The sequence below is a fragment of the Pocillopora verrucosa genome, chromosome 3 (genome assembly GCF_036669915.1).
Source record: "Pocillopora verrucosa isolate sample1 chromosome 3, ASM3666991v2, whole genome shotgun sequence".
NCBI lineage: Eukaryota > Metazoa > Cnidaria > Anthozoa > Scleractinia > Pocilloporidae > Pocillopora > Pocillopora verrucosa.
This window is the reverse complement of record NC_089314.1, coordinates 17,601,380-17,620,453: the sequence shown is the minus strand read 5'-3', so window position 1 is coordinate 17,620,453 and position 19,074 is coordinate 17,601,380. Positions and strand designations below refer to the sequence as shown.

General features: G+C 37.2%; 1 protein-coding gene across 1 annotated transcript; it reads right to left on the bottom strand.

Moving 5' to 3' along the window:
- Window positions 1-7,218: 7,218 nt before the first annotated feature.
- LOC136279797 (uncharacterized) lies at window positions 7,219-18,641 on the bottom strand. The gene is made up of 4 exons (XM_066164044.1): window positions 18,545-18,641; window positions 11,060-11,498; window positions 8,317-8,560; window positions 7,219-8,089 (listed from the first exon to the last, which is right to left on the bottom strand). The coding sequence occupies exons 2-4, from the start codon at window positions 11,483-11,485 to the stop codon at window positions 7,815-7,817; spliced, it is 945 nt and encodes a 314-aa protein (XP_066020141.1). The 5' UTR covers window positions 11,486-11,498; window positions 18,545-18,641; the 3' UTR covers window positions 7,219-7,814.
- Window positions 18,642-19,074: the final 433 nt, after the last annotated feature.

The window sequence follows — 19,074 nt, the reverse complement described above, 5'->3', positions numbered from 1 at the left end:
CACTGAAACAAGAGTGCAACAGCTTGGATCTTTGTTGGATACGGATTCAGAACGAATAAGAAAGCAAATAATTGGATTGAATAAAGCGCTGGAGATGTGGAAAACAGGTTAGTAAGGTTAAAAGAACTTTTTGACTGTTGTTTTGTACGTCGTTATTTCGATCAAAGATTTGATTTGCTAAAGTAAAGCTTACTTGTCTCCGCTCATGTTAGAAACAGTTATTAATCTCTGAAATATAAATGAAAAACAATTTTAAATTTTTGAACTGAGCCTCTTTCTTCATAGATAACGAGAAGGAGAACTCTTGTATATCCTGGGCGAAATGCTTGCGTGAGCTGCTCATCGAGAAGTGGTAGTTGACAAAACATTGGCTAACAAAACGAAACATTTCCATCATACTTCTTGGCTCGACAAATACTTAAACGGATTAACGTATATAAAATAAAAATGAAGGGCAGGAGTAACCACTACTTGAAAAAAGAGTTTTTCTCTACGGCCAGGAGAAGCTATGCGGCTAAATCAGAACGGCTGATAAACAATTCAAAATGTCAACATTTCAAAACATGGCACCTATAATTTTGTTCGTCGAATTCCCTTTCCTTATCATATTTTCGTTTTCAAACAGTCATCCTAGAAAAAATTGCCTGCTAGTTCTTTCTTTCTTCAATTCCGAACTTGGTGGGAAAATATAACCTTCTAGTATATAATATAACCTTTCCTAGTAGTGGTTATCAACATAAAACAGCCCCAACATCATTGATATTAAGAAACATTTTCCAGAAGTTTCCATCATCTCTTTCACAGTTTTCACCCGAGTTCAGATAACTGTTATTCGTTCATTCGGGGAGAAATTGTTGTTTACATATGCATTTCACTTCAATTGGGTTTTAGCTGACGCGACCGATTGACAAGAACATTTCCCAAAGCCGTAGCGTGTAAATATGTCCAAAATCGACACCATCATCACGTATTTGACAAACCTTGCTAAAAGACTTGAAGCCCGACAAAAAGTCGGGATGCAGAGCGTAAATAAGTGTGACTGAGCACGAACCAGAAACGAAAAGATGTTTCGCTTCATTTCTGTGATCATAAGAGATATTATAAACCAACAAACTATGGTTGCTGTTTTTTTCTAGGAAACGAAGTTTCCAGACTAACCTTTTCAACTTCACACATATTAATAGTTTTACTTTAACTGTAAGCTTTCCTTCCTTTCATCGTTAATTTGCTACATTTTTAGCTTGCAGCGTTGCTGTAAAAGACAAAAAATGGAGAAGATTTGCTCTAGTGGTTAAAGGAAATTGCTATGACCTCTGGAAAGTATCTCTTTTTTCTTGGAATGAAAACGGAAGTGGACTTTAAGAGCAAAAAGGTACGGCAAATGTTTTTTACCCCTGGGGGAAGTTCTTAGGCATCGTTTACAAGGACGCAGCTTCCAATCGAAACGGTTTTATGACCTCGAAACTGCATCGGAAACGACACGATTTCGAAGTGTTTACACAAAACCTATCCAACCGTTTACGTCATGGAGATCTCGTTCTCAGGCCCTTGCACTCCGTTATGATCTGGGAACAACCGAAAAACATGTCTTAAAATATTGAAATATCTTTTAAAAAAATAACTTACCCGTGGTTTGCACGGGGGAATTTTGTCATCTTTTTAAGAGCTCGTTTAATTTTGAGTTTGCAAACATCCGGGCGTCATGAACGCTGCCTGGCCATTTCACTACAACGTCCTTAAAAAAGTATCTGTAATCGTAGAGAGCCTGTACGTCAAGCGAATGGTAACCTTTCCTGTTAATGCAAGCTTTCCTGAGGCTGTTTTATTGCAATGTGTGTACCGTCTATGGCGCCGAAACATTGCGGTATAGAAAACCGATTAATAAAATTGTTCCACCAGACACTAGTTCTCCCAGACCGAATCCAGAATTGTCGTTTTGCTTTTTACTTCTCTTCGTTACTCTAGAGCGTATCGACGAAAAAGTCAACATTTCAAGACATATCTGCCTGTTGTTACCATATGCCTCTCGGTTTATGTAGAGTAAAATACAAAAAAGCTGAAAAAGCGAAGTTAACTACAGATCAAAGTTGTGATTGTGCAACAAAGCGTTGCACTCCGTGCAAGGTTCAGCTTATTTACTTTTTGCAAGCCGGCCAATTTCGCGCCAAAATAAGTAACCGTTTTTAAATCGATGTGGTTTTGCCGTTTACACGATCAATGAAACCGTATTGTTTTGAAAATGCTCCACTTTTGAAAGCGTTTTCAGAACGACCCGGTTCTGATAACGAACTCGACCGGCGCCGTGTAAACGAAAGGCGTAACCGCATCGAAACCGACGCGGCTACAAATGAAACCGCGTCCGTGTAAACAGTGCCTTAATTGATTCGTTGTCTTGGAAACCGAAGTTAATGACCCAGAGTATCACGAAAATAGTTGCACGATTGCATTTACTTGAGTTTGTTGATACTAATCGGTTTCCAAGCATTAGACAGGAAACTCACCAAGTTTAAAGCATGGGATTTTGAAACATAATTACTAACACTCTCTTGTCGAAAAAAAACTTCAATGCCATAGCCCAGGTAAAGTTCGGAAAGATTCACGAATCTGGTAATTGAATTTAATGGGACTGTTGTTATCAGTTAATCGGGTGGCTAAGATCGCGATCGATGTCATTCCACAGGTTTTTGTAAGAAATGTCATCCAATTAAGCTATCACTCGCCGTGGACAATTGAGTTATCTTAGTATTGAGAGGTAATATTGACAACTACCTCTTAGACTTCTTTAGATAACTTGCCCACGAGTTAGGAACGTACGATTCTATTTAACAATCAATCTTTTAAAACTTCCATTCGAAATACTTTTTACTCACTTGCAAACTATCGCGGTTTATTAATCTGGGAGTTGTCAATTCAATGCCAAAGTTTCGGCTATAGAATTGCTTATAAGTTGTTACTAAGCCTCAATAATTAATGTTGATCCAATATCGATTAAAAAAAGTGTAATGGGCTTTTTAATCAAAGATTTCTGACTGAAAAACGAGAGAGAACCAGAATATTAGAGCATAGGTTTTATTCAAAGCGCTGCGTCATCTAGCAGGACTCACCTGTTTTGAAGAAATCGAGCCAAAATGGCGGGTAAATGGCGGGAAACTCTCGAGATTCTTTGAAGGGGTTCGATCAAGATTCCCTTGATCATGAAAGGCCGTTACCAACCCCTTCTCAAGAAACTGGTGGTCGACAAGTTTCGGGGCGAGCCCTTCATCGTCAATCACAGGGAATTAAAGCTGAGATTCCATCAAAAACAGAAATGGTGGCCGAGATCATAGCAGCCCTGTTGGTACTTTTGTTTAACTTGCCAGTGAGATCCTTCGCCATTGGTCGCACTAGAGCGCGTACAGCGGTTCAATATTTGCAAACACTACCAGTAGACGTCAAAGGACGAGACAAAATGAAACATGACAGCAAAGAAATTAAATGTCATCTGAAAAAATTTGCGATGGGAAAGCAAATTGAAGGAAAAGGTAAATTTCACTTTCAAGATACGCTCAGCGTTATTTCTCTTACCACCTTCAGAGGCCGAAAAAATAGTTTTTTTTTATTTGACTAAATTAAAGTCAGACATTTTACCTAACATCTGCTAATCTTAAAAAGCGTCTCACTTGTTTAGAAAAACGTATTTTCAAATAAAAGTTAATAAATCAGGAAGGTGTCATAATCTTGTAACTGAGCGAGTCCCCTGGGAGTAATTCTCGCGGCAATTTCATATTATGTGCATATCTTGTTTACAACGCGCACTTTACAAAATTCTCAATTAGGGGCGCAGTGCGATCACGTCGCGTTCATAGAAAAATCAAAAGCAGAAAAAAGTCCTTGGGCGGAGATAAACAAAAAAAGGGCCTAAAGAAGAAAGTAAGAGCATCATTCCTCCAAGAAAAGAAAAATATCCTTGCTGAAAGCGACAAAATTTCTTGGTTTGATCAAGAGCCTCTGATGAGCTCGGCATCCGCTTAAGATCCGCAACGTTCGAATATCATTGGAGCAAGCAGCTTAAAAATCAGAGTCAGTGCAGATCGCAAACAAGATTGTTCGTCGAAATCTGACGGAACCGATACAAACGCACGAGCAATCGCCTCGAATCGTAATTTCGAAATCTACCTGAGTGAACTAATTTCAGCAATAAGGGTATTCCTTAAGCTGTCTGTAGATTCTTAGTCTAACTTTTCGGCATTTTTTCCAGCTTTACCTTTTTTATCGTGGGTTTTTTTCTTTTCCTTTGGCAACTTTGCCCATTATATTGTCGTCCTCCTCAAAGTTCCACAGAGCGAAATATGAAACCGCATTTGCCATGCGATACTTTTCGCGGGAATTCTTAATCTATTGTTATTGACGCTAGGAGGTCCCGTTGTCCCATCGGTTTGCGGTTTCAGGAGGCAATATAATCTCCCACTGTGGCGCGAGTTGATAACGAACATTTATAAGCTAAAATCTCGCATTTGATTTTGAGAGGAGTACATCCACGTTAAGCGAATTTATAGTGTATGTAGATTTGACCAATTCTCGTGAAATTTCGCCGAAATCTTTCAAGGATAATGAAAAACAAAAGTGTGTCAGGAAATTTTTATTTTCAAAATATTTTTCCCGTAGCGTCCAATTACGCATCACGTCTCGCATATTTCAAGCTACTCCAACTTCAGATGCGGATATCTCGACAACCAATCAAAATATCGGAAAAGCCGGACACGTTTATGTTGATTGATGCCTTGTGAGTAAGACTCTAGCCATTTTGCTCGTGCTGCGGTTTCCGATGCCCGATAAATTCAATAGAAGAACCCTCGGTCGTTTCGCCCCTTACCGGCTCCTGACACTTCCTAAAAGTAAAACTCGCTTAAATTATACTTTTAGCGTAAAGTACATTTACTCAGCTTTCTTTTGATATACAATTTGTTAGGGTTTTGCTGAAACTGGCGCGCGTACGAATTTTTTCCCAAAGGACACCCGCAAAGGTGAGAAGTAACCTTAAATAACGACCGTGCTGTACTTGCATATCATACGTATTTCTTCAACGCGTTCTCGCTTTAGATCATACAGAAGAAAGTAACTATATAATGACAGTTCTAGGGAAATACAAAACCAAGGATAAAAAGGTTCTGGGACAAGCCCAGACAACGTTTTTCATCCCCGATTTTGTATTGTCCCAGAACTATTATTATGTTAAAAAAGATCTTAAATTGTTTACAATCCGTAAAGTAAGGACCAAGGATGTGCTAATTATAAATCTTCAGGGTGAAGAAGTCGAATTTCTGACGGAAACGATGATAGTATACCATTTGACCTCTGAATATAACTTCACTCGTTCGCCGTTCGCTTTCCCAGAAAAGACAAACCTTTGCGAGAACGGTCAGATGTTTAGTGTTTGTTTCATTAAATCGACTCTGTAACATTTATTTCAAGCATAGTGGAGAGAAATCGAGAGGCACCCTTGGAGTCATTTCAGGGCAACCATATTATTGCACCTACAACACTGCGAAGCTGGGCTGTCTCGAAAGTTAGTGAGTTGAACTAAACTTTTAATTTCAAAATTAAAAACTTCAGTTCCTAAGTGAGTCTGATTCACGTCAGGCAACCAACACACGAGAAAAAATTGGAGAAGTGCCAGCATGTGTGGGTGTTTCAGTAACTGTATGGACGCCATTGCCTGCGCGCGTTTGGCTGAGATATTGTGTTGGTAGCTATATCAAGCATAAATACCTTGATAACACATACCTCCCTTCCAAAATTGTGACTGTGCATCGAGTAATATATTGCTGGATGCTCGTTGATATGTGACCTGGATGTAATCTAATCAAGCGAGTAGAGAATAGCACAATAGCTGGAGACTTGCAGTCACTCTTTTATTTAAATTAATCATTTGAAAGCAAGTTTGAAATCTAATACATACATTAATTATCTAATAACTTATGCACGTTCTAAAATATCTCAGATATAAAACAAAAATGAGATTAATCTAACTCTTTTTTCTATGTAAAATATTTAACATGTTTCAAGAAGACCAAAGCTGAGTGAATTGACTCAGTTCAGTATTCTGAATTCAACAAATTGGCCTCTTTTATTCCAACAACGGGAACTAGTTCTTTTAATCAACGTTATATTAACCCACTCGAGTTTTTAAGGGATAATCCTAATTGCAGAGGAATGAACTCAGTTATTATCAGGGTTATATTCCCTAAATTCGCAGTTATATTTTTAGAAAACTCGACATAAAGAACCGTACCCTCTATTACACTACACACAACTTATCAATTTTCCATTTTGTGTCTGTAGATCTCGGACTAAAATCAGTACTGATACAAACTACACATCCTGTCAATAAAAGAAAATCACTAAAATATATTTGAAAGACTTCTACGAAGCCATCTCGTTGTTGTTGTTTTAAGGTGATTGTGAGATTTAAAGCTTATGCATATAGACACGTAGAACACTCACTGGGAAATAATACAACACTGAGCATCCCTTTCATATTTCCATCTCTCTTTATATCAATAATTAATAATAATAACAAGAAAATAATTTTAAAAAGCAAAACTCAAAACTCCTCTACTACGGTATGATTTCATACACTCTTAAAAACGACCCATAATTTACACCTTAAAACCGAAAATAAAATATACAACTTCAGGGGTGTCAATAAATTTTTCCCATAAGTGGCTACCGATAGTTTGATAGGGTGCTATGCCATGAATAGGGGTCGTAAGCACAAAAAAAAAAAAATGAATCTGTGCGCAGGGTCAACAGACGGCGGTAAGAAGTCTTACAGGCGGAAGTAGACCGCAGCTAAGTGGCTTTTACTGAAACCCCTGCAGTTTATTCAAATAAAATGGAAGTAATACAATGGTGCTTGTTCCCACTTTCACTCAACCTGATGATGAAAGTGGGTGGATCAACTGGAAAAATTTAGGTCCATCTGTAATACTTTACGTTTTTTGGAGTCACCAACTTGACTGATTGACTTACCAACTTAAGATCTAATTCCTTAGAATTCATAGATCGGTCGCATAGTTCGGGCGAAAGATGACTATTTCAAAGTTAGGCTAGTAAAAGATAATGTGACGAGATGAAGTAACCAACCTTAACAGATCAATCTGGATAGTCAGCTCTTACCGTGAATAATTTCGTCCTCAATCGGGCATCATTCAGTCAAGTTTTCAATTTTTTTTTCAGTAAAGACAGAACTGGCGGATTAGTGTTAAAAATTAAGAAGAGCTTTCAAGGACTAAAACGTTCGTTAATTTTGTTGAAAGTATGAATGCCCAGAGTATCACTTTTCATCGTTAAAAGTAATTACGCTAAATACTGAAAAGGTTGTTAGAAAAGATGGTCAGAAAAACCAAGTTTACTGCCTAGTTTGTTTAATCTGATACTTATGAGCTCTATTTCCTTAATCGAACCGGAATGATTACGAAAGATTATGTGTAGCCTCCGATCAATTCCTTTGAAAAGTGATTTCCAACCTTTCCACACCATGAATGCTGCCACCCCAAATAGGACGACTACGAAACAATTTTGAGGCAGTCTAGATTAACGTTAAACTAGTTCATGCCGCACTCAGAGCTAGAAAGCAAGTGAATATTCATTTAAAATATCCACACTGGCCTCGATTTAAGATTTCAACTGAGGCTAAATCACAAGTATTTTTTTTCAATTTGATTTCTTTATCAGAGTACTAGAGAAAATGTTTGAATTGTAATGATTACTGACTATTGATATTTTTCCTCAATCAACGGTAATTTGGTTAACATCTATCGTTAATTACCTCATCAGATATCAATTCCCAAAATAATCTCTTTTCTATACACTGTGACTGCCAAATCTTTCTGCATAACGCCGTATTCTACTTTTAATTGGTCCAAATCACTCCGTAATTTTTTGAGCTCCTCATTAAGAGAACTTTCAAATTGATCGATTTGCAAATACCACTGCATGCAGACACTTGCACTTAAAAGAGTTATACTACTTAAACCCGACAAACCTGTAATTCTGTCCATGATTTCTTTCGAAGCGCTGTTATACAGGGTTGATCCTCTGATTAAAGCTGTTAACGTAACAAAAAACAACAAAAATTTTAAATTGTGACCTGAACTGTTGAGTTTTGTTCATTAAGAGAGAACCTCATGCAAACCAGGAACGCAAACATCAAATTCCACGCCTTGGGGGAAGGAAATTTCAACATGTTTCTTTTAGTAGTTCACTGAGTCGTCATTAGGTAATTTACAAATATATGGACAATTCATTCATTTATTTGACAATTCTAAAACTTACATCCACCGAGCAGGAATCCTCCTAGGATACCTGCTCCTCTTGCCACCGTCTGGATTCTATTACGCTGAAGTTCTTTATCGATTTCTTTCTTCAGCTTGCTGATTGCTTTTTCAGCATGTTCCTGATAAGTCTTGCATTTCTCTAACTCTCGTTGAATATCCTCAGCCTCCATTTCCATCCAAACAATGTCGTGTTCTTGAATGTTCTCGATTCGGGAATTTATTTTATTCACCGCATCCTTGACCTGTTAGATGAAGTTATACTCATGGTCAATTCGCTAAAAACAAGACCGCTTCGCGGTGGAGAGTCGGGAAGAGCGCTAGTAAAAAAAATTTACTGCACAAGGGTAGCAACTATTAACAGGCTAAAGAAGAAATAGGGCTCTCAGCGGTGAACTTTTGAGTGATGAAGGAAGCACAATAAACATCCTATATAAGATCAACAAGCTTTCTCGTTGACCAAAATGTGTGGTTGATTAAGTCAGTAGATTGCTTTAGCTAGCATAGGAAACGAAATTCAATTTTTTAGCTGTACTTTTATTGTTTCTTGGTTGCCAATTTGCAAAGATGTTATTTCAATATGGAGAATTTTGATCTTGGTCATTAGTTCAGACCTTACAGTCAGTCTGCACCGAAAAACTTAATAATGATTAGGTTGTGTATTGAGGTTCGATATACTGCTATAAATCAGGGCGTGAATCAGACAAGGTGCTCTACACAACTGCTTTATAATACGATTGAATTGAATTATATACAAATATATGGAAGGATAATCACGTGACTGTGTTAAGGGTGTGCTAACCAAAGAATACAGATTATCTTTCAAACAAACATTACAGATTCTTCCTAACAACAGCGCGTGAATTTGATTTCAGGTGAGAGTGTAAACACTAACATCAAAAGGTGACCGTTATTTATTTCAATAAAGACGTCTGGATTAATTGCATATTTAGCAAATTGTTTTCATCACGACGACATTTATTTTTGTGAAGTTTAAAGTCGGAGACCATAACGAGTGTTTGTTTTGACATTGAATTTTCATACTTCAATTCGTTTGAATTATCAACACACCTTACACTATCTTCTGAAGATTAATTAAGCCACTCTGATACCACTATGATGGAGAGAACAGTTAAGGTGGCTGAACATAGTTTATGTGCGGTTAACGGCAGTTCGCGTGAAGGCGCAGGTTTTTTAAATCGCACAAACAAACATGCCGGCAAAAACTTTTCCAGCCTGTTTTTGTCGGTTGTTGAAACGCAGTACTTTTACTAGGAATTGAAAAAAACGAGTCACTTGAGATGTGTTCAAGTATGTTTATTTAAAAAAAATTGTCGAAATCAGTTTACATAACTAAACTTGAATGTATCAAAAAAAAATTAATAGTCGAGTCGCAACGATGACACGACCTACTATTTTTCAGCGTATTAACGACCTATTTTTTCAGTGTTTCACTGATTACCCTACTGTCAGTGGTGTTTTCAAGAACCGCCTGCTGTGGAGAGACAGAGGAGAAAAGCAAGGAAAAACCAAAGAAAAAAAAATACTCCCTTTACCTATCGCACCGAGTGAAAGCCGCGAAGCGCAAGGCAATGACCGAGGCAGCCAGAGGGGAACTTTGCAAGCGATGCTCTCTTCGTACATCGCGGGTAAAAAAATTAAACACAACTTGAGTTGGTGGAAAGAAAATTCTGCGGATTTAAAGGTACCAAATATGCACTATTCCCTTTCCACAATTGTCAACAAAAGCGACACAACGAAACTAAATACGGCCATTGAAAAAGTTAACTACCTCTCAAAAAGCCACGCTCTCTTAAAGTAGTTTGATAGCGGAATCGTAAATTCATCACAAGGCAGGATAACGAAGAGGTCCATTGCTAGAAAGCTTGCAGGTTCTGGTATCAGCTACCATCACACGAAGACACTTTTTGCGACTCGAGGAGAGCAAAGGCGTTTCGCCATTTTTGCAAATTCGCCAACAAACAGTCGAACTCGTCGTGTTCTTGGGACCGCAGACCCTTTGACATTACATTTGATTTTAAATCATTTTAAGGGAATTCCGGGTTAAATTCATTTACTTTGTGGCTTGGAGAGTGTGTCTTATCTCAACAAAAAATTCCAATCAGCAATAAACGCAAAAAATACGGGTCTAATTAGTTGTAATAAAAATTTTTCGACCTTTCGGGACGAAGTACTCAAACGAGAATTTTTCAAAATCTGCTCATTAGAATTTGACGAAATTTGTCAGAATTCCTATTTTAAAGGAAATTCAAATAATGAAAACTTCGAAACGGAAATCTAACTTAGGAAATCTTTGAAACAATCAATATTCACAGGACAGCTTTATGGCTTTTTTTTTTTTTAAAGAAAACTGGTTGTTAAAATTTTGTCAAGTTAAAATAAAAAAAAAAAAAAATTATTTAAAGAAAGCTTCATGCAAGCTCATGGGAAAATCTAAGTCTGGCTGTATTGGATTTTAGGGTTCTTTACAGTCATCTGTGTTGCCATGGAAGGCGCCAATTTTTAGTCCCTAATAAATATCTTTAATCACTATATTTTCCCTTTGTTAAATTTCAGCTTCTTAGAAGCCATATTTCTCGTATAATTTCTTAATGAATGACACGTAACCAAAACCTATCAAAACTGTGTTATCCACCTCAATGGGTCCCTAATATCAATTCTCTCAATACTGTCATTACCTTAGTTACGCACGAAAGAATGCTTTAAAAAAAGTTAACACGCACCTTATCCAACAGGGAAGGTAACCTTTTGTCGATATTCATGATACATTTTTTGGCTTGCTCTATGTAAAACTTTCCTTCCTTGATCCTAAGTTTCATGGTTTCTGGAATGTTAACGGAACTTTCTTCCTTCTGAGCGTTTTCCACACCACTGACCAAAATGGAATCACAAGATAATGTTGTCTTCAACTCCAGGTAGGAATTAAACAAAGAGCCCCATATAAATTTCACGACTGCATTCCCGAATCTTCTGGCTAAATCTGTCGCTTCTCTGTATTCTTCCCCTGCCATACTTTGGAAAATTTCGAACATTTCCATCAACTCTTTCTGAGGGAATTTATTTTCTTCGGTGAGATTCTGGGCCTTCGTCAGAAGCTCCTGGATATTTTTCAGAATTTGCGGGAAAACGCTAGATGCGTGCTCTGCCATCTTAAAAGGGATCCTGTCAAATGGAAAAACATCATCTTTACCACACTTTCATGTTTCTAACCATGCAGAAGATTATTAACAAGGAGAAAAAAAAGGGTTACTAAAAGAGAAAACAACTTGGCACTTCTCAGAGTATAGACTTTCGGGTCCACTGAAAAAAATGACAAATGATGGTAACCTTTTTTCTTTTATTTTTTTTGTCAACAGTATTTACACTACTGATTAGTGCTATATCTCATTTGAAAGAGGATAAAATTAGCTTTTGAGAAAAAATATATTTAGCCTCCAAAAATCCATGGATTTTAAATCATGCTAGGAAAATGGCATACAATTTGCATAAATTATTGTAAAACTTTTGACTTTGAAACAGCCTGAGCCTGAATGGATTGGAGTTAAAAGGAAACATTTCTTAGATAAAATATTCCTTATCTTATGGGCAAGACATCCAGAGACTCTGGCTGAAAAATATGGAATTAATTAGAATTTTTTTCCAAACTGTACCCCAAAACCATAAAAATTGACCCAGATTATTGAAAAATTTATTCCTCACCAAGTATTTACACAAGGGAAGTAAGCTATACCTCACTTGAAACAGCAGTAAATAAGCTTTCCTGAAATGCATGTTTCCTCTCCAAGAAAAAGGAAACAACCTCATTGAATGCTTTCAAACTAACATTAATTAGCATAAAATATCATCTAAATTTGAACTGTGAATTAAGTGATACCCAAATAATACAAAGTAATAAGGCAAAAATTAACTTAAGAGGTTCCCTGTTATATGGGCAACATCTCCATAAAAAATTGGTTGAAAGATAACAAATCCGGCTGACCGGAAAGAGTTTTAAGCAAGAGAAGGCACGATCTGCCTTTTTACATGGCGCGGCAATACGATAAATCATTGCTGGCTTGAAACAAATCACAGAAGCTGAAATGATTTGTAACTGAATGGTCCTTATGTTGGTTGAAATGAAACATACTTGTAAAATTGGAAAGTGATGCAATTACTCTGTATTATTATGGGTACAGGCAAAAAACTGACGGCATCCAGGTTCCAAAGCCAGGTTACAGTAATTCTTATTTTCAAATCTACCTGTTATTTCAAAAGTAGCAGCTTTCTCTTTGGCCTAAATTAAAATATCTCCCATACGTTTAGCTTCTCAATACCATAAATTAATTATTCATTATTCATTAACAACGTAATGAGTCAGCACCTTAACTCCAATGTGTGGAGAAGGTTCATAATGTTTACCTGCTCAGAACGAAACCGGTCAATGTGATTATCACTTCTTATCTGTCTCAACGAAATTTCAAAGTATAAAAACTTATTGGGATCTCCTTTTCTCTAAGGTCATCAAAAAGGCGTCTCAGTCACATGCAAATGATTCGCAAACAGTCTCTTCTAAGAAACGTACTTTGTTTTAAAAAGTCGATTATTGTCTCCAGTTCATTCCTGTTGAGTTTCTTAGTTGACTATCATTCTTATTTCAAAAGACTCGACGAAAGGAAAGAAAAGAGTGAATGGCTTGATATAGCCTTTTCTTAAGAGATGACCCTGATTGTTTTAGAGGTCAAACATATTTTCTACGCGGAATTGAGTCCAAGTCAGCCACAACTGTTTATAAAATTTCAACGAACAAATTGCAAAATTGCAAGTTGCTTTTAAGAAAAACATTGAGCAAAAAAATGAGTGATGCATTGACTGTATTTCAGTGCGAAAGTGCGATATCGATGGTAAAGTTATTCGACGGTCTTTTCCGCGGTACATCAGACAACAGATATTTGAGTTGAACCTGCAGAACTGAGGGTTTCCCGATAATTTGTGTACATGGCTTGATCTGGTCTTTTCTTGAAAGATGACCCAGATCGTGGTAGAAAAACTGATATTTTGTTAAAGGAGTAAAGAGTGGAAGTCAGGTGCAACAATTTATGACATTGCACCTGGATTTGTCGAGCTTCTTAAAAAAAATATCGACACAAAGAAATGAGTGATACACTGAATGTATTTAGATGCATTTGTTCGATATTACTGGTATAACTGTTCGATAATCTTTTGGAAGGCATATCGGCCAACACAAATTTCACTGAGTTCAACTGGCTGAACTGAGGGCGTCCCGATAAGCCGCATATTTCAACAACGGCACTTCCAAGGGAAATAAGAACCCTCTAAAATTTTGCTCGCTCCAAATGTTTGGCTTTTTAGTTCAATTGATAGTAGCGCCTCATTAACAGGGACCTTATGCAAATCACGACGGTGTGGTAATGAATTTTTAACGAGCTCTGCAACAGCAAAAAAGTTTTTTTTCCAGAAATTCCTTTGTTTAAAAGACCTGCTCAGTCTAGTCTAGAGTAAAAATGTTTCTAGAAGCGAGCTGAAAACGAGACAAAAATTAGTGTAATGTTTCCTTCTACGAAGAATTTATTCCTCACCTGATTGCAAACCCCACATCAACTTTACGCAAGAGCTGTTTTACCGAGAGAAAGGCAAGTAGTAGTCGAATCAAAAAAATTATGAAATGTTATGTATATCTGCTATTTTCCTTGAAACCTCGTTGGATATGAATGTTCTTCTTTACCACTTCAATGCCGTGGTATCATCCAAATGTATAAACAATTTAGGCGGCAAAGGTCCCAAAAAGTAAAAGTCTCAGGAAAATAAATTTTTGTTAAATTCAACAGATCTCAGTGTTATTGTTTGACCGTTCCTCTCCCTTGCTTGATCAGTATAACTCTCGTGGTGTTACTTGAATAAAGTTTTGCCACAATTATGCTACCGGAAAAATACCTCAGTACTAGTTATTTAAAGTGCTTTGTTTTTGAGAAAAGAAACGCCATTCAGGTCATATATCTCCTATGCGTAAATGTGAAGAAAGTTGACGGCTTACGAAAAAACCAAAGTTTGTCACCTCAAGAGAAACCGCTTGTAGAACTGCTTACACTTTCGAAAAGAAGTAAGCCGATAAAAAATCTCTACCGAAAGTCAATACATAATTTTTATCCTCAAAATTTTTACTAAATGACGAGACGCCTACGATGCTTTCAATATTTTCAAGAGACAAAACGTGTTAAAAAGTCATCTTCTGGTGCTTTTTAGTTTTTTCATTCCTTTTTCCACATTCATCCGAAGATGCTTGACTCGATATGACGATTTTTGTTCTATTTAGTGGACATCCATCCATCCGATGCGTAGTGCTGAAAGCCAACGACACGACAACTCGGCCTTAAATGATCGGATACTCTGGAGGACATAGAATGGCTTACCAGAAATGACGTAGAGGCGGGTGAATTTGAAGGAAAGCTGAATAAACTTTGAACAGCTATGAAATAAATTTCCACCTTAAAAAATACTAAAAAAGCTTCGTTGTTCTATTTCTCTTTGTCACTTCTATTTAGAGGCCACGCACGTGATCGCAGTGTGATTGTAGTAGGCCACCAAGATGTGGCTTGCGTGAGAGAGGTCCAAAGGTAAACATTAATCAGACTTGCTCCCGAATTGTCGAGACGATCAATCAAGGATAGAAAAAAGTGTATTATTCATGCTGAAAATATAACACTGCTGCATTTTTGTCTATTTTCTATTTTCCGAGAAACGCTTCAGGGAACTTATGAAGCACTCAACCACTTCAATGCCTTGATAGCACTGACACATATAGCAAATGAGGTGGCAAGTAAAAGTCTCACACAAAGAAATGCTCGGAAAATTTACAGATCTCAGTGTCGTTGTTTGGCCATTTACCTTCATCTCGGAATTCAAGTTAGTACATAACACTATTGTGATTGTCATTTAACAAGTTTCTGCTAGTTCCAAGCTTCTGTTAAACTGTGCAGTTTCGTAACACCGCTCAAGCTTGTGTTGTGCTTGAGTAAACAGCATGCGCTGTGGTCAATGTTGAGTGCTTTGATCCGAGAATGGACAACAGCACAGCAAGTAACCAGATCGAAGTCCTCACTTCGAACTTGACTTCCAGCCTTCGAGGGTTGAGTCAAGGAGACAAAAAGCTGTCAGTTGAGTTCGCATTTGAAGAAAATATCTCGCATCGTTTTTTTTTTCTGCCAAGAATAAATTATGTGGCTTGCAAGAACAAAGCTACTTGGTTTCGCTATCTCGAATTCAAGCAGGAAGACGTATTTATGCACCGAGCCGTAGAAGTTTCGTTTTTTACCAAACATATCACTTTCTTGATCAGTAAAGGTCTGGTAGTATTACTCAAATAAAGTTTTTCCGCAATTATGCCATCGACAAAATACCTCAGTACTACTTATTTAATGTGCTTCGTTTGTAGGCAAAAGGAACGCTATTCAGGTTATACATCTATGTATAAATGTCAAAAAAGTTGACCGCGTACAACCCAACGATAAATGTAAAGAGCGAAACAACTCAGTCTTGCATTTGACATACATGATATGGATTTTGCTGAATTATCCTCGTGTCGAGTATAGATGCACGATGATAGTATTCGAAATGATGTAACACGTAGACGTGCGATGATAGTATTTAAAATAATATAACACATATGCTAAACCTGTCGGAACCAAGTGAAATTTCCTTGCACTGAGCATTAAAAGAGTATGTTTTATAAAGCTTTACATTTAAAACAAAACTAGCGATCAATTTAGTTGTGTCAGGAACAGAGAAACTTAAGTCGAACAGCGAAGAGAGCTAAGGTGTGCCACTTAGTAATCGATGTGTTGTGCTGAAAGCCAGCGACACGAAATATCGGCCCTCAAATGATCGGATACTCCAGAGGACATAGAATGACTTACCAGAAATAACGTAGAAGCGGATGAATTCGAAGGAAAACTGAATAAACTTTGAACAGCCACGAAATAAATGTCCACTTATAAAGCAAACCTAAAGTGCTTCGTTGTTCTGTTTGGAAGCCTTCTTTTACAGTTGTCTCAGTCACACGATTCCCATGATACATCAGTAAGGTTAATTTTCGACCAATTAGACTCTTTGTCACTTCTATTTAGAGGCTACGCACGTGACATTGTGATTGTTGTTAGCCGCCAAGGTGTGGCTTGCGTGAGAGAGGTCCAAATGTAAACATTGATCAGACTTGCCCCCAAATTGTCGAGATGATCGATCAAGGAGAGAAAAAAATGCACTATTCATGCCGAAAATATAACACTGCTCCATTTTTTTCTGTAATCTATTTTCCGAGAAACGTTACTGGAAGCTCATGAAGCACTTGTTATAAATGCCTTGATACCACTGACACATTAAACAAATGAGGTGGCAAGTAAATTCTCTTCCTCTCGGAATTCAAGCTAGTACATAACACTATTGTGATTGTCATTTAACAGGTTTCTGAAAGTTCTGAGCTTCTTCTGAGCTGTGTCACTTTGTAAAACTACTCAAGATTAAGTGAAATTCCTGCATTGTTGTCAACGTTGAGTGGCTTTGGGTCGAGAATGGAAAACAGTTTAGAAAACAACCGAGATCGAAGTCCACACTTCGAACATGACTTCCAGCTTTCAAGGGATAAGTTAGGGAGACGAAAACTGAAGCTGTTGAGTTCTCATTTGAAGAAAATAGTTCGCTTGGTTTTTTTCAATGAAGAATAAATTATGACTTGAGGGAAGAAAGCTACTTGCTTTTGCTGTCTCGAATTCAAGCACCGAGCCGCAGAGAATACGTTTCAATTTTTGGTTGTATTTCTTCGCCACCCAGATATGGATTCTGCTTAATTCTGTTCGCTTCGAGTGTAAATGCGCCGTTATAATGACATAATACGTATGCTAAATCTATCGGGACCGAGCCAAATTTCGAAATACGAGATGTCTTTGTAGAAATACGCTAGTCACTCGCTAGGGTATTTGTACAAAAACATCCAATTCATATCACACCGTTGCTGTTCGAAAAGGCAATCGATTAGTTTGGAGAAGGGAGAAGACTTTTTGAGTTGCAGTTTAGCTGTTTTAGAGCATTTTACGGAGATTCCGGGAAAACAACATATCATCACGGAGTGCATGCAAATAGAGATATCAAAACAAATGTATGTTTCGTGGAAAACCGCTTTTCTTATCGAAGAAGCTGTGATTATAAGTTAATCAAAGTGTTTAACGAGCAGATGAAAACTAAGGGTTACTTCACGAAATTGAAAAAGACTGTATAATAATATGAAAAGATTGCAGTATCCCGAGAATAAAACACTGCTGCATTTTTATGTCTATTTGCTATTTTCCGAGAAACATTGTTGGAGTTTCGTTTTTACATAACAGGTCACGTTCTTGATCAGTATAACTTTCGTAGTGATACTCGATCAAAGTTTTGCCGCAATCATAGTATCGAAAAAATACCTCAGTACAATTTATTTTACGTGCTTTGGTTTCAGGCAAAAGAAACGCCATTTAGGTCATACTTTTTCCTATGTATAAATGTCAAGAAAGTTGACCGCCTACGATAAATGTAAAGAGCGAAATAACTCAGTCTTACATTTGAAGGAAACAAATTTTGTCACCTCAAGAAAAAGCTCTGGTATAACTCCTTATACTTTCGAAAGAAGAAATAAACCGATGAAAAGTATATATTGAAAATCGATACATAATTTTTATATCTCATATCTTTTGCTGAATGACAAGACGCCAACAATGCTTTCAATATTTTCGATAAACAAAACTTGGTTAAAGTTGATCTTTTGGTGCTTTTAGCTTTTTCAGTCCTTTTAGCATGTCCATATGAAGGTACTTGACTCGATATAAGAATTTTTCCTCTATATCTTGGCCATCCATGATATGGATTTGGCTAAACTATACTCGCTTCGAGCGTAGATGGGCGATTATAGTATTTGAAATGATGTCACTCATATGCTAAATCTATCGGAATTAAGCGAAATTTCCTCGCACTGAGAATTAAAAGAATATGTTTTATAAATCTTCATATTCAAAAAGAAATAAGCGACCAATTTAAATCTTGTCGGCAACAGAAAAACCTAAGTCGTACAGCGAAGAAAGCTAGGGTGTGCCAGTTAGTAATCGATGTGTGGTGCTGAAAGCCAACGACACAACAACTCGGCCATCTGAATGATCGAATACTCTGGAGGACAAAGAATGACTTACCAGAAATGACGTAAAGGAAGGTGAATTCGAAGGCAAGCTGAATAAACTTTGAACAGCTGGAAATAAATTTCCACCTTCAGAGCAAACCAAAATTGCTTCGTTGTTCTATTTGACTCTTTGTGATTTCAATTTAGAGGCCACGCACGTGATCACAGTTTGATTGGAGAAAGCCATCAGCGTGTGGCTTGCGTGGGAAAGGTCCAAAGGTAAGCATTAATCAGGCTTACACCAAAATTGTCGAGACGATCAATCAATGAGAGTATAGTAGCTTTTTTTAAGTTGTTTTTTCCGAAAGAAGAAACATGCCTAAGTTTCCTACCTTTAATGCCTTTAAAGTTGATCTTGAGTTACAGTAGTGTTTTCTTCTAGATCATCCGTCGTAAGACTAAGTAGCAATTTTCCCTTTGGCCTGAATTGAAATAACCCCCTAGTGTTCAGGTTCTCAAAAAAATCAGTCATTATTCAATAACGAGATGATGGAGTCAGCAACCTTACTCCAATGCCTGGGAAGGTTCATCACGTTTACTTGT